Consider the following 14,996-nt stretch of genomic DNA (forward strand, 5'->3'; position numbering starts at 1 on the left):
CACCAGCAGATGACATGACATCGCACCCCAAATCATCTCTAACTGTGGAAATTTCACACTGGACTTCAAGCGACTTGGATTCTGTGCCTCTCCACTCTTCCTCTAGCCTCTGGGACCTTGATTTCCAAATGAAATACAAAATTTACTTTCATCTTCCCCATGATTGTGGTTGTGTGTACTGAACCAGACTGAGAGATTAAAGTCTCAGGAAACCTTTGCAGGTGTTTTTAGGTAATTATCTGATTAGAGCTCTTCTCAGGTCAACATTTCTATATTATATATTCTTTATTCTAATATTTTGAGATATTGGATTTTTGATTTCCATGACTTGTAAGCCATAATCATCAGGATTAAAACAAAAAAGGCTTGAAATATTTAACTTTATGTTTAATGAATCTAGAATATATGAAAGATCCACTCTTTGAATTTAATTATGGAAAAATTTACTTTTCCACAATATTAAAATTTTTTAAGATGCACCTGTAGAATGTCCTTGATGGTAGATTTATTTAATAGATGATTTAATTTTTGTTTTTGAAAGCTACATAGTGACTCAGCAGCCAAGTAAGCACTTTTTCACCTTTTTTTTAACTTCTCCTTTGCTGAGCAATTTCTTTTGTGTGTTTAACCAGGACATGATTGACATGGAAGGATGCAATTACTGTTGATTTTTAATTTACATAACACCTCGTGAGAACTGACTGCTATGTTGCCAGCAGAAATGTTAACTTTTCCACTTTTCTACAACTCTCGTTTAGCAGGAAAGACTGTACCATTGAAAATGTATGTAGTTTTACATTTCCCTTTTTTTTTTTTTTTTTTCCCCCAAAGACGCTAGAATTGCAGATCAGGCCGGTCAACTTGTAATGATATGTTTTCACTTTCTTTGCTACTCTTTGTAGACTGATGTGATGTATTCACTCATGAGGCATCTGCCGCAATGATTCAGTTTCAGTTTTGATATCAATTTAATGAAGTCTGTGAGATTGAATGTTTAAGAGTCAAATATTTACACAGGCCACATACTGGTAATTTCTCACCAAACCACCTTGTAACTGATTTGCAAGCACTGTACGACTGACCAGTTGACCACAATTTATTGGTTGGGCACTGCTGCAGTAAGCATTTGGCAAAAAGTTATAAGGAATCAAATTGGTGGTGCATTGGATAATTTTAGTAAGTACTATCACTGTCACTGCATAATTTGTGGTGGTGCACACATGCAGTAAAGGATGCCACGGGTGGTTTTCTGTTGTTTATATAACCACAGGTACATACTTAACTAGCATTTTGCTATCCTGAGTAAATATCCAATAAATGGGAACCATAAGTAGAATCATAAGCCTGCAGAAAAAAAGAAGGGCTTGTGGCCTTTCTAAAAATAATAATATTAATAAAATTAAGAAACTGGCAATTGTTAAATATAGCTTAAAATGGTTATGTGCTATGTCTTGACCTGCAGCCCTAATTTCTGAGTGCTGCCACATTTTTATTTTGGGCCCTGAATGATCCCAGTCCAAATGCGTGCCTCAAATTTGCACATAAATTAATTTTTGTTATTCTAGTGACGACAACATAAATATTTAGCCCAGGCTTTGTACATGATCACAGGTAATAAACAGCACTGGTCCCTAAAATATGTGTCTTAAGACAAAAGTTATAGATGTGGGGTGGGGGACAGGATTTCTAGCCATGTGTGTGTGTGTGAGAGAGATTGAGTGTGTGAGAGATAGACTTCAGTTAAAGAAACAATATAACAAAACCTACGGCAGTGGCACCTTTCTGTAGAAAGCAAAACACAAAGTACTTTAACATTCCACTGTACATCAATTTAACATATCATTTAAATTATATGAGTATCACATTACAAAATCTGAAACCACTCACTTTGAAAATATCTGTTTTCAACCCCCACAACCTGTAGTAAGAGAATCACACTGGAAAACCTGCAGTCCACCCATGTGCTGATCAGCTACCTCGGCCCTCCGTGCACACACCCACACGGCCACACAATCCTGTGTCTGCCTTCAGCTCACCAGCGATTAAATGAACATCCGTATCACCACACACACCAACCAAGACTTCGGAGTAACTTTAACAGTGATGTACTGTATGTATTGTTGAACAATGTTCAATTATTCACGTTGGCAATCTCTCCCAAAGAGAAAATATCACTCCTCGCGCTTCTCTCTTTATATGCGTTAATTATAATGTGAGGTCATGGCGCATCTTAAAGGACCCCCCACCTAATCTTTTTTAGACATGGTACTTAATATTTGTAAATATCAAAGACTTTTAAACTTCACCATTTTACTTGTATATATGTTTTTTTTTTTATCTCACTGGGGACCAAATGTCCTCACAAAGACAGGGATACAGTATCTCACAAAAGTGAGTACACCCCTCACATTTTTGTAAATATTTGATTATATCTTTTCATGTCACAGCACTGAAGAAATGACACTTTGCTACAATGTAAAGTAGTGAGTGTACAGCTTGTATAACAGTGTAAATTTGTACAAGGTCTCAGGTGTGAATGGGAGCAGGCGTGTTAAATTTGGTGTCATCGCTCTCACACTCCCTCATACTGGTCACTGGAAGTTCAACATGGCACCTCATGGCAAAGAACTCTCTGAGGATCTGAAAAAAAGAATTGTTGCTCTACATAAAGATGGCCTAGGCTATAAGAAGGTTGCCAAGACCCTGACACTGAGCTGCAGCACGGTGGCCAAGACCATACAGCGGTTTAACAGGACAGGTTCCACTCAGAACAGGCCTCGCCATGGTCAACCAAAGAAGTTGAGTGCATGTGCGCAGCATCATATCCAGAGGTAGTCTTTGGGAAATAGACGTATGAGTACTGACAGCATTGCTGCAGAGGTTGAAGGGGTGGAGGGGTCAGCCTGTCAGTGCTCAGACCATACTCCGCACACTGCACCAAACTGGTCTGCATGGCTGTTGTCCCAGAAGGAAGCCTCTTCTAAAGATGATGCACAAGAAAGCCCGCAAACAGTTTGCTGAAGACAAGCAGACTAAGGACATGGATTACTGGAATCATGTCCTGTGGTCTGATGAGACCACAATAAACTTATTTGGTTCAGATGGTGTCAAGCGTGTGTGGCGGCAACCAGGTGAGGAGTACAAAGACAAGTGTGTCTTGCCTACAGTCAAGCATGGTGGTGGGAGTGTCATGGTCTGGGGCTGCATGAGTGCTGCCAGCACTGGGGAGCTACAGTTCATTGAGGGAACCATGAATGCCAACATGTACTGTGACATACTGAAGCAGAGCATGATCAGTATGCAGTATTCCAGCATGATAACGACCCCAAACACACCTCCAAGATGACCACTGCCTTACTAAAGAAGCTGAGGGTGAAGATGATGGACCGGCCAAGCATGTCTCCAGACCTAAACCCTATTGAGCATCTGTGGGGCATCCTCAAACGGAAGGTGGAGGAGCACAAGGTCTCTAACATCCACAAGCTCCATGATGTCATCATGGAGGAGTGGAAGAGGACTCCAGTGGCAACCTGTGAAGCTCTGGTGAACTCCATGCCCAAGAGGGTTAAGGCAGTGCTGGAAAATAATGGTGGCCACACAAAATATTGACACTTTGGGCCCAATTTGGACATTTTCACTTAGGGGTGTACTCACTTTTGTTGCCAGTGGTTTAGACATTAATGGCTATGTGTTGAGTTATTTTGAGGGGACAGCAAATTTACACCGTTACACAAGCTGTACGCTCACTACTTTACATTGTAGCAAAGTGTCATTTCTTCAGTGTTGTCACATGAAAAGATATAATCAAATATTTACAAAAATGTGAGGGGTGTACTCAATTTTGTGAGATACTGTATATGACAATTTTGACCTTGTGGGGGCATCTGGCTGGTCTCCTCGAGGAAACTTCTTTCTTTCTTTCTTTCTTTCTTTATTTATTTATAGGTGTGCGATTATGCACTGCAATGGGTTGGCACCCTGTGTCCCCCTGCCTTGTGCCCCGAGTCCCCTAGGATAGGCTCCAGGCTCCCCGTGACCCTGTGTAGGACAAGTGGTACAGAAAATCGTTGGATGGATTTATTTATTTATTTGTTTGTTTGTATATTTACAAAGACTGCACCATTTAAATTAAAGAAAAACTTAAAAGAACAAGAGGTTGAGGGATAGGCATAGCGTTAATTAGCTGCATTAAACAACAATTATGATAATCGATGACAAATCGTGTGTGTGTGTGTGTGTATGTATGTGTGTGTATGTGTGTTTGACAGAGATGAAGAGAGAGAAGGTGTTTGACGTCACTGGAGTCAGGGAGGGTCTGCAGGAAGAGCGCTGGCAGGTTTTACGTCTCCTCTTCTGCCCTCTTTCTCGTTCGTCTGTCGCTTCACTGCCCATCGTCCTGGGAAATAATATATATATACACACACTGAAGCCTGAAAAAGCAGCGAAATGGATTTTTAGCGCGCTTGTGTGATGGATGTATGAGAGAAGGATGGATTCCGTGTACCTGCTTCTGTCTCTTCTCGCTCTCCAAGTGCGTCTCATCACCGCGGCCGAGAGTAAACACGGTGGGTGTGCGTCTGTCAACACAGGATAGGAGAGAAAAAGAAAGAGTATTTCTGATTTTCGGGGTTCACCGGCCACTGGATGTGGGATAATATGGACATATAGGCTAGGCTACGTTTAGCATCGTCGTGCGTTTGTTCTTATGGAATAATCTCCACTTGTAGACGTGTTTAATAACAGCGCTGTGCGGTTAAACTACATCAGCGCAGGCTTCAAGGGGAATGTTCTGCGTGTTCATGCACACATCTAGACAAGAGCTTCAATATTCTTCATGTCCGTTAACATGTTCAGGCAGTTTTATTATTAGTGGAATATAATGTAGAATGGTGTCGATGGATTTTCGGTGAATTCTGCTGCAGTGTAGAGTTTTATTCGATACAATACAGGTTGAGCTGAATAAAGGCGATTTTGGAGACGCTGCGTTTAAAAATAATTAAAAAAACAAAAACAAAAGGAGATTCAAATGCAAAACGTCCTTTAGGTGTAGCAGGAAGGAAATTGGACAGGGTGCTGTGTTTCGAAACCATAGACTGGGCCTGTGGGGTAGCCTATACATAAACTGTCACATGTACACATATTCACACTAAGACGAGTCCTTGTGCCCTGCGCTTGATCTCGTGCTGTTGTTTACATCTATATGCAAATTATGCTGGTGTTTATAATATGGTAGTCTCATAAGGTGAAATCCCTGTCAGCTGAAACGTAGTATATGGGAAACCATTAAGTCTGTGTACTGTACGTGTGTGTGAGAAAGACATTCAGATTCAAGCTGTTCTAAAGGTTACCCTGTCAATAGGAGCAACGGTCATTACCATAGCAACGGCTTTGAGCAGCCTTAATTCATGGAGAAGGCCTGTGATAGAAGGTGGGTGCTTGTTTCCCCAAATAGCCTTAATGTGTCTTCTGTTTAGGTCACAGCATGTCCCCAGCAAACATGCCCATGTGGGCCTTCCATGGGTAGGTGTGGGTTTACTGTGGGCCAGTGTGGGCAGGGCAAATTCCACATACTGTAGGCCCCATGTGGCCCTGCCCATGCAGGGCCCACAGCCATTTTGAACTTTGGGGCCCCTATGTGGGCTTTCTGTGGGCAACCCACAGTTGGGCTTGGCCATAGAAAATCCACATGGGCCATGTGTGGGTTAGCCCATTCTGTGCCCACAGCAGTTTTGCCCTTTTGGGCTCCGATGAAAGTTTTTTGTGAGCAACCTACTGTGGACTTGCCCACAGAAAACCCACATGGGGCCCACAGCAGTTTTGCCCTTTTGGGCCTACTTGAGGGTTTTCTTTGGCCAACCCACTGTGTCAACAGCACAGGACAGTTAAAACATTGGCCAGGCATACGCAAACATTTAAATTTTTGGTCCATAAATGAATGTTGCATAAAGTCAGGGTCTACAACAATGAGAGTAAAGACGGTACGGTCTGAACAATTAACATTGACATCGTTATATGTTATACAATTGTGCTGTTACTTTTGTCATGAACATTTCCATATTGGATTGATTACACACACACACACATATATAGCCTGGACTCTAAAATCTCAGTTGGCATGCACCAATGCTTCACCTAAACCTGGATTTTAGCCTGTACTAACCTGGTCGCAGATTTGCGTTAACAGGGACTTTACCGCAGTCTAACAGTCTAACAATTTATTTAACCAGGTAGGAACATATCCAAATCCAATAATACTAACAATAATAAGAAAAAAGGATTACAAACAGCATTACTCAACATTACCAATCAATTCAAACATAGGAATACAGTACAACACAAGAAAATAAAACTATCATACCTGTTAGAGAAAAAACTACACACAGAAACTGTGCAGAAGATCTGTCTACAGATTCCCTGAATCTTTGGCCAGCTCTCCGCTAAATACCCAGATGCTCTGTGGACCACCAAATGGTGTTGTTTGTGCTTTGATGTCTGTGGAAGGATGTACCTTATTTACATACAGGAGGTAGGGTATGCCTTTAATGACATGCAATATTTTTCTCTAGATCTTGATAGTGATTTGAACTGTTGCTGAGGGAATGAGAACATATTTTCCAGGTGCACTGAGACCTTTTGTATGATAGAAAACATGTATAGTCCACATCTTATTCACATTAAAACGTTATGTAATGCATATAGACCTTGGGTGTGTTTAAGGTGATCTCGACACAGAGAGACAAGGGTGTGAGGAGAGGGGAGGAAGGAAACAATGTAGTGAGGATCTTCCAGTCTCCACTCAACATGATGTGCTATTTCAGATGGGGATGCTAATTCTGTGAGTGAGAAATCGAGCTTAGTTCTAGTTTGTCCTCCTCTCTAGGTTTAGACATCTTGGTACCAGCCTTACAACTGATAATTCATGTTTGTGATAATAAAAAAGTAGCAGTACCCCAAATACTATAAAACATACACTGTATATTGTTCAAACAATATTTCTGATGTATATTGTATGTACAATTCCTATGAATAATCTGCTTTGGGCAGACCTTAAGGTAATTTCAAATTACACCTGGTTAAGCTGTCATTTAGCTCCGGTTCTGAATTAATTAATTACTTTTATTAATTCCAAAGTTACAGCCTGTTTAGTATGAAATTGCCTCTTTTTGTTTTACTGGCGGATCGGGGTGGGGCCAGAGGGGCACTGGTTGGCAACTGAAATGCCCCTGTCCTAGAGCAGTGGTTTTCAAAGTGGGGGCCGCCAGGGGGCGCCCAAGGGGCCTCAACAATTTGGTGTGAAAAATAAATTCTAACTCTCAGACAACCACACACACACACACACACACACACACACACACACACACACACAATCAATTCCTAATGTAATGTAATGTAAAGATGTAAGATGTAATTGATGTAAGATGTAATGTATTAATAAAAAAGGGGGATAGATTCAGAAGTCTGTATTTTTAATGTGTTTTAAAGACATTTTGCAAAAGGGTGGCCTCAGTCAAATGTTAATGCCATTTGGGGGGCCTTGCCCTGGAAAAGTTTGGGAACCCCTGCGTTAGAGCACTCCATCAGCTGAGTCAGTTTGTTTGAACTTCAATCCACATAACTATTTCTCGTAACGGCTGCTGCAAAGACTGTGTTTTCATCGCCCTCGTCCACTTAAGCATCAATGGTAAGTACCTATTGAACACTTTATCACATATCTTTTCTTTGACTAACGTTAGGAAGATAGTTAGCTACAGTAGCACACTAGTTAGTTTATTAGCTAGTTACCTAGGCTAAGTAATGTTGGGTGGTAGTTAGCTAGCTGGCTAGGTTTCACACATTTTGGTCACAGTTGCACAGTTCAGGGAAGTAAAATATAGCGGCTGACATAAAAACTATAATGTTTAGTCATGCCACACAGCCCCAGTCATTAATTGTTGTAAATAAAACTAATCCTGCATCACATATACGTGATAGCTGGGAAGTGCACGGAGACTTTTGCCTTGAATGGAGCGCAGCAAAACACTAATGTTAATCAGTAAAGCTAATTTTTAAAATGAGAATTTTTGTGTTAACTACAGTGTTTGGCAGCAGTATATATTATGAAGAGAAAGGCTAAAAGAGATATTCTATGATTTCTGACCAAAAAGAAGCCCAGCCTGCCTGTCGCTAACAGTAACAGCAATCAGTGTGAGAATGAGGGTGAGTCAAGTTGCTAGTAGCAGCAAAGAGCAGTGCAGCACCCAGCCCTTTTCAGCAGGTTAGCAAAACTTAGGCACAGAAAGATAAGGACAACGGGTGGAAATAACTGTATATTCTGTATGTGACACTCAGGTTTACAGTGTAAAAACTGATGGTTGATGTATGAAAAGAAAATATTTTTTGTCATTAATTCTTGTCCCCTATAGTGATGAGGTCTAATGGCTTTGTTATGCTGTGCAGTGCATTTTCATGTCTACCAGAGCTCTCAGTGGTTAAAGCGTTCAGGCTTTTCTTTTAAAAAAAAATCACCAATAAATAGTTATGAAGCATTTTGTGTGAAAATAAATACATATGGATTTTTGTAACATGTATTTGTGTTTCAGCTGCAAACCTGGATTGCACAGGTTCAGATGAAGACAGCCAGAGTGTTAGTGAAGGGGATCATGATCCAATATCTTCAGAACCAGAGTCACCAAGCACTTCTTCTGACCCAGTAGGATCTGATGGTATGCTGCTATTTTCATACTGCAATTGTAATGAATATAATCAAAATCCCAGACTTTTGGATCAACAGTTAGATAGTTACTGTTTACATGTCTTGATGACAGTGGGTTTATGAAAGTGTAGGGGCATTCACTCTGGTGTTACTTTTATTGGCTTTTTTCCCAGACATTTCTCATGTCAGAGCAGAGGATTCTGTCTAGCCATCAAATAATTATTCTGCTCCCATCGGCCATTGTGCTATACCATTGTTTTCTTTTTTCCCCTTCAAATATTGTATTGAGTATATTTTATTGTTTGTGTGTATGCGTGTGTGTGTGCGTGTGGATATATACAGTGGGGGGAAATGAGTATTGGACGCGTCAACATTTTTTTCAGTAAATATATTGATATATTTTCAATTAGGCTATTCACATTAAATTTTCACCAGACATCAGTATTAACTCAAGAAATCTTGAAAGATAAAGAATTCACAACATTAAAGTCCATAAATTAAGTTACGTGTAATAAAGTAGAATGACACAGGAAAAAAGTATTGAACGTGCTAAGAAAAAGCAATTCTCCAAGGCAAGGTAAGGCAAGGAACCAGCTCAAATCCGAAAGTAATTATACCCCCTATCTATGCAAATTAATATCAGCTGGATCAGTAAATTGATGGTCTATAAAAAGGCTTTTTGCTACCAAAGTGTCACACAGGAAACATCTCATGATGGGTAAAAGCAAAGAGCTCTCCCAAGACCTTCGGAACCTTATTGTTGCAAAACATATTGATGGAATCAGATACAGACTTTCAAATTTGAATTAATTTACAAACTTCTGAATCCTCCGGTAAGCACCATTGGGGCCATTATCCGCAAGTGGAAGCAACATCACTCCGTCATCAAGTGGCCACACAGAGGAGCTCCTCGCAAGATTTCTAACCAGGGATGAGAAGAGTAGTCAGAAGAGTAGCCCAAGAGCAAAGGACCACACGGAAAGAGCTTCAGAAACACTTGGAGGCAGCAGGTGCCATCGTCACAGAGAAAACAATAAGCAATACACTCCACTGCTCATGCTCACCCCGCAAGACTCCATTACTAAAGAAAAGGCATGTTGAAGCTTGTTTAATGTTTCCTACAACTCATTTGGACAAGCTTATTAAATACTGGGAGAGTGTAGTCTGGTCAGACGAGAGCAAAATTAAACTTTTTGGCTGTCATACTACACACCATGTCTGGAGAATAAAAGGCACTGCACATAACCCTAAAAACACTATACCAACAGTGAAGTTTGGAGGCGGAAGCATCATGGTGTGGGGCTGTCTTTCATCGCATGGTACTGGCAAACTTCATATAATTGAAGGAACAATGAATGAAGCCCTTGAGAAGAATCTGCTGCCATCCACCAGGATAATGAAGATGAGACATGGGTGGACCTTCCAGCAGGACAACGATCCAAAGCATATAAAAAAGGAAACTCTCAATTGGTTTCAGAGGGAAAAAAAATCAAGGCATTAGAATGGCACAATCAATCACCTGACTTGAATCCAGTTGAACAAGATTTAAACACAATATGTTTAGAAGAATGGGCCAAAATCACACCTGAATACTGCAGCTGATTAATTTCTTCATACAGGAAACGTCTTGAAGCTGTCATTACAAACAAAGGCTTCTCCACTAAGTATGAAATAAATTTCAGTTAGCGTGTTCAATACTTTTTTCCTGTGTCATTCCTCTTTTTACACATAACTTTATTTATGAACTTTAATGTTGTGAATTTTTATGTTTCCAGATTTCCTGTTAATACTGATGGCTAGTGAAAATTTCATGTGAATAGCCTCATTGGAAATATATTTACTGAAAAAAATGTTGATGCGTCAAATACTTATTTCCCCCACTGTGTGTATAATATAATAAATGTATATGTGTGTGTACATTATTCTTAATGGAAATAAATGATAAATTATGAAAATATTTAAGTTGTGATTATAAAAGTTTACTTTTAAATGCTTGAACTTAAGGGTTTTAAGGAACAGTTAAGAAGGTATATTGTATCAAGGCGCTAGAGCCAGCACCAAAGGAAAGAGGTAAACGTATAATCGAATAAGGTAGTGTTTCTTTGTTTTCGCATAGATTATTTAAAACTAACACTGGTGGAAGAAGTACTTAAGAAGTCCCGCTTTCAAAATTATATTATTATTATTATAATTATATTATTATTACTATTGCAGCAATGTTGTAGTATTGTGAATGTTGTGTCGAGGTCTCTCTCTCTCTCAGATAGCAGATATTCATGGGATTGATTCATGCTTGTTGTGTTCCAATGTGGTTCTATGCTTGTTCTATTTTATATAAAAAAGTGGTTGTTATGTGGTTCTGGTTAATAAAAAGCATTCAGTATTAAATCCACATGGTCAATTTTTACTTTAATTTTTACTATGGGCAGCCGTGGCTCAGGTGGTAGAGCGGGTTGACCATTAAACGTAGGATTGGCGGTTTGATTCCCGGCTTGCATGACTCCACATGCCGAAGTGTCCTTGGGCAAGTCACTGAACCCAAAGTTGCTCCCAATGGCAAGTTAGTGCCTTGCATGGCAGCTCTGCTACCGTGGGTGTGGGGTGTGAATGGGTGAATGAGACAGTGTAAAGCACTTTGGATAAAAGCATTATATACGTGCAGACCATTTTCTATATTTTCTTATTGTTTTCTTTTAACCTGTCTGTGAATAAATGTAAGTATTCGAAACATAGTCTTACTATATTACTGGTTCTATTACTATCAACAAGTGCAACTATTCTGCATATGCAGTAATAGTAATGTTGTGGTACACTTCAGGTACAAAATAGGACCAGACTAATTTTGTTATTTGTTAAGGACCCACAGAGCACGCCCACAGGACATACAATGGGCCTAGATCTGTGCCCACAGTATGCCTATAGTGTGCATGAGGGCTGCTCACATGGACCTGCAGTGGCCCCACACAGGCTGTGGAGCCCCAGTGCGACAGCACACACCAAGCCCAGTGTGGGCATACACTGTGGGCCCCGTTACTGGCATAAAATGTGGGGCACATGTCCCCCAGTGGGACAGCATTCACCCAGCCCAAAATGGTCTGTGTGCATGTTGTGGGCCCACAGTGGGTCCCACTGGGAACCCACTCTACTTAGTAGCCCACTGCAGGCTCAATTTTCTGCCCGAACTGGCCCCACCCGGGCCCTAAATGGGCATGTTTGCTGGGACAGTAAACGCTGAAGGGCTCTCTGTCCAAAGATGTTTTACAAGCAGCGCAGTGAAACCCTTACTAAATAGTTTTAATCAAACACCTTTTAAAAGGTTATAACTAACCACAAAACAAAACAAAACCACAAGGAAAAATAGCTTTATTCAACATTTATCATTTATTCAACAGGAATATCAGTAGATGTGATGTTCTTCTGTGGTAAAAGTAAGTACACCCTTGGCCTCAGAAGCTAGAATAGCCCCCTTTAGCAGAAATAACTTCATGTAGACGTTTTGCATAATTGTCCAACAGTCCCTGACATTGGCTTGCTTGAATTTTTTTACCGCTCCTCCATGCAATATTCTTTCAGTTGCAAGATGTTTGAGGGTTTTCTTGCATGTACTGCCCGTTTCAAATCCCCACAACATTTCAATGGGAGTCAAATCTAGGCTTTGACTAGGCCATTCCATAACCCTCAATTTCTTCTTTTTGAGCCATTCCTTGGTGGATTTGCTAGTGTACTTAAGATCATTATCCTGTTGAAAGGTCAACTTTCAGACAGATGGCCTCACATTATATTCAAGCACTCTTTCATATGATGCAGAATTCATAGTTGAATCAATGAATGCAATCTGTCCCGTCCCTGAGACAGCGAAGCAACCCCAAACCATACCATTTCCACCACCGTACTTCACAGTTGGTATGAGGTGCTTCTCCTGAAAAGCTGTCTTTGGTCTGTGTCAAACATGTCTGCTGTTACTGTGGCCAAACAACTCTATCTTTCATTTGTCTGTCCAGAGCACATTATTCCAAAAGGTCTTTACCTATATGCTCATTGACAAACTGTAGTCTTGCTCTAATCTTCTTTTTAGACAGCAGACTTTTTCCTGGCACGCCTCCCATGCAGGTCAAATTTGTGCAATCTCTTTATGATTGTAGAAGCATGCATTTTGACACCAACAGTTGCAAAACTTACTAGACGATCCTGTGATGAAATTTTGGGGTTCTTGGACATTTCATTTTGTACAGTACAGGTGTACATACTTTTTCCGTGTGGCTGATCTGTTTTTTTGTTCCTTTAAATTGTGAAAATTACGTCCATTTTATGTGTCATTTGATTTGATAGAGTATATCACCTTTATTAATAGGCACTGTTTCAAAGAGGATGAAGTTTCGCTTGTAAAAAAAACCCCCAACAATTTCCATGGGTTGTACTTATTTTTTCACATGACTGTGTGTATATATAAAATAATGCAAACAAAGTGAATATCAGAGGCAGCCGGCCACAGCAAATGACGTAAAACAATCAGCGATGAACAGCTAGACAGACTTGATGGTGAAAAACATGAAGAAAACAACAAAAAAAACTTGGGCAGTAAATGGGTTTAACAATTGGCTTAAAGCCAAAAAATACTTCTGTGGAAGAGGTAGAGAGAGAGGGGGGACAAATGCTTTAAACATCGGCACAGAATATTCTATGTCAAGTTTTCTTTCCCTAAGAGCTAGACTGGACAGTTATATTTCTTTTCTATATTCTCTTTTTCTTGTGTTTCTCTCTCTCTCTCTCTCTCTCTCTCTCTCTATCTCTCTCTCTCTCTATCTCCAATAACTGCATATCAATGGCTCAAGCCTCTGTTACTAGTTCTAAAATGACGTTTTGGAATTAGCAACGGTGGGATGGGATGCATAAGAAGTTAGTTCTACACGCGAGCATTTTAAGGACAAAAACCTGACAAATATCTTGAAATAAAACATCTAAATAAGGTGTGGTAACTGTGGTATAATCAGAATAATTGACCCCAGTCCATTTAATTATTAGAAAAATATGGGTGTGCATTATTTTCTAATAATTCAACGGCCCGTCGTCAGTAATTCCTTACATATATACCGTATGTATGTATGTATGCTACACACATAGACATAATGTTTGTGTGACCCATTCAGACTCTTAGCAGCATATAATGAAACACCAGCTTTGCATTAGAATGTAACAAATTTAAACATGGACATGCATTCAATGGTGTGACTCAAAAGTGGATGTGTCTGAAGCTTTTTAAGCATTTGCATGTGACTGGGTGCATGAATGTGTGTTCATGCTCATGTACAGCCATATGTTTGCTGTATTAGCAGTTGTATTGTACACATATTCATCAATCCTTATTCTTGCATTACCTAGTTTAATTTAATTTAAAGACTGTGTGTCCATCCAGTTAAACCCTTATGTGTACTCTACTCTTGATCTTTCTGCACAAGTCTCTTTTGTAATGAGTGCTTGCAAAGTAAATAGAAAACATTTTACTGTCTGACTGATTTGTTTTATTTAATAAATGAAGTGGTGGTGATTTAATGTGTTGTACCATCTATGGGTCCACAGATACACAATCAGTCCTACGCAACAAAATGTCTGCTTTAAATAAAAAAATTACTCTCTTCTTTCATCAGGTTGCCTGTTTGAGGAGAATCTGTGTATGAACTATGAAATTTGTGTTAATGGTAAGACACATACACATACATACATAATATAGGAAAGGACTCACTCTAGACAGACAGTATGCTCCCACCACAGTCTCTGCTTATAGATCAGTGATATAGATCAGAACAAGGACCCTTTACACTTTTCTTTGAGTTGTATATGAAAATGTATGTAATTTTTATTAGGTATAAGTACCTCGCACCTTCACTAATTGGCTATTAACAGGTACACCAATCATATACAGTGCCCTCCACTAATATTGGCACCCTTGGTAAAGAAGGCTGTGAAAAATTTATTGTTTAACCTTTTGATCATTTGTTAAAAAAATTCACAAAAAATAATCTGCTCTCATGGATTTCAAACAAGTGTAAACAAAACACAGGTTTATCAAAAAAAACAAAACAACTCTTCGTTAAATATAGGTGTGCAAAAATTATTGGCACCATTATAGCACAATACTTTGTGCTTCCTCCCTTTGCCAAGATAACAGCTCTGAGTCTTCTCCTATAATGCCTGATGAGGTTGGAGAATACATGGCAAGAGATCTGAGACCATTCCTCCATACAGAATCTCTCCAGATCCTTCAAATTGCACGGCCCACGCTGGTGGACTCTCCTCTACAGTTCCA

The 14,996-nt window shown here is 39.8% G+C and overlaps 1 protein-coding gene across 1 annotated transcript in view; it reads left to right on the forward strand.

The window, feature by feature from the left end:
* The first annotated feature begins 4,015 nt into the window (after positions 1-4,015).
* The window catches only part of slco5a1b (solute carrier organic anion transporter family member 5A1b), a 61,159-nt gene continuing 50,178 nt past the window's right edge, over positions 4,016-14,996 (forward strand). Inside the window, exons 1-2 of the mRNA XM_053652238.1 lie at positions 4,016-4,565; positions 14,338-14,388. Of these exons, the coding sequence (XP_053508213.1) occupies positions 4,475-4,565; positions 14,338-14,388 (142 nt within the window). The 5' untranslated portion in view covers positions 4,016-4,474. The remainder of the gene's footprint in view (positions 4,566-14,337; positions 14,389-14,996) is intronic.

This window comes from Ictalurus furcatus, chromosome 20 (assembly GCF_023375685.1).
Source record: "Ictalurus furcatus strain D&B chromosome 20, Billie_1.0, whole genome shotgun sequence".
In the NCBI taxonomy this organism is placed as follows: domain Eukaryota; kingdom Metazoa; phylum Chordata; class Actinopteri; order Siluriformes; family Ictaluridae; genus Ictalurus; species Ictalurus furcatus.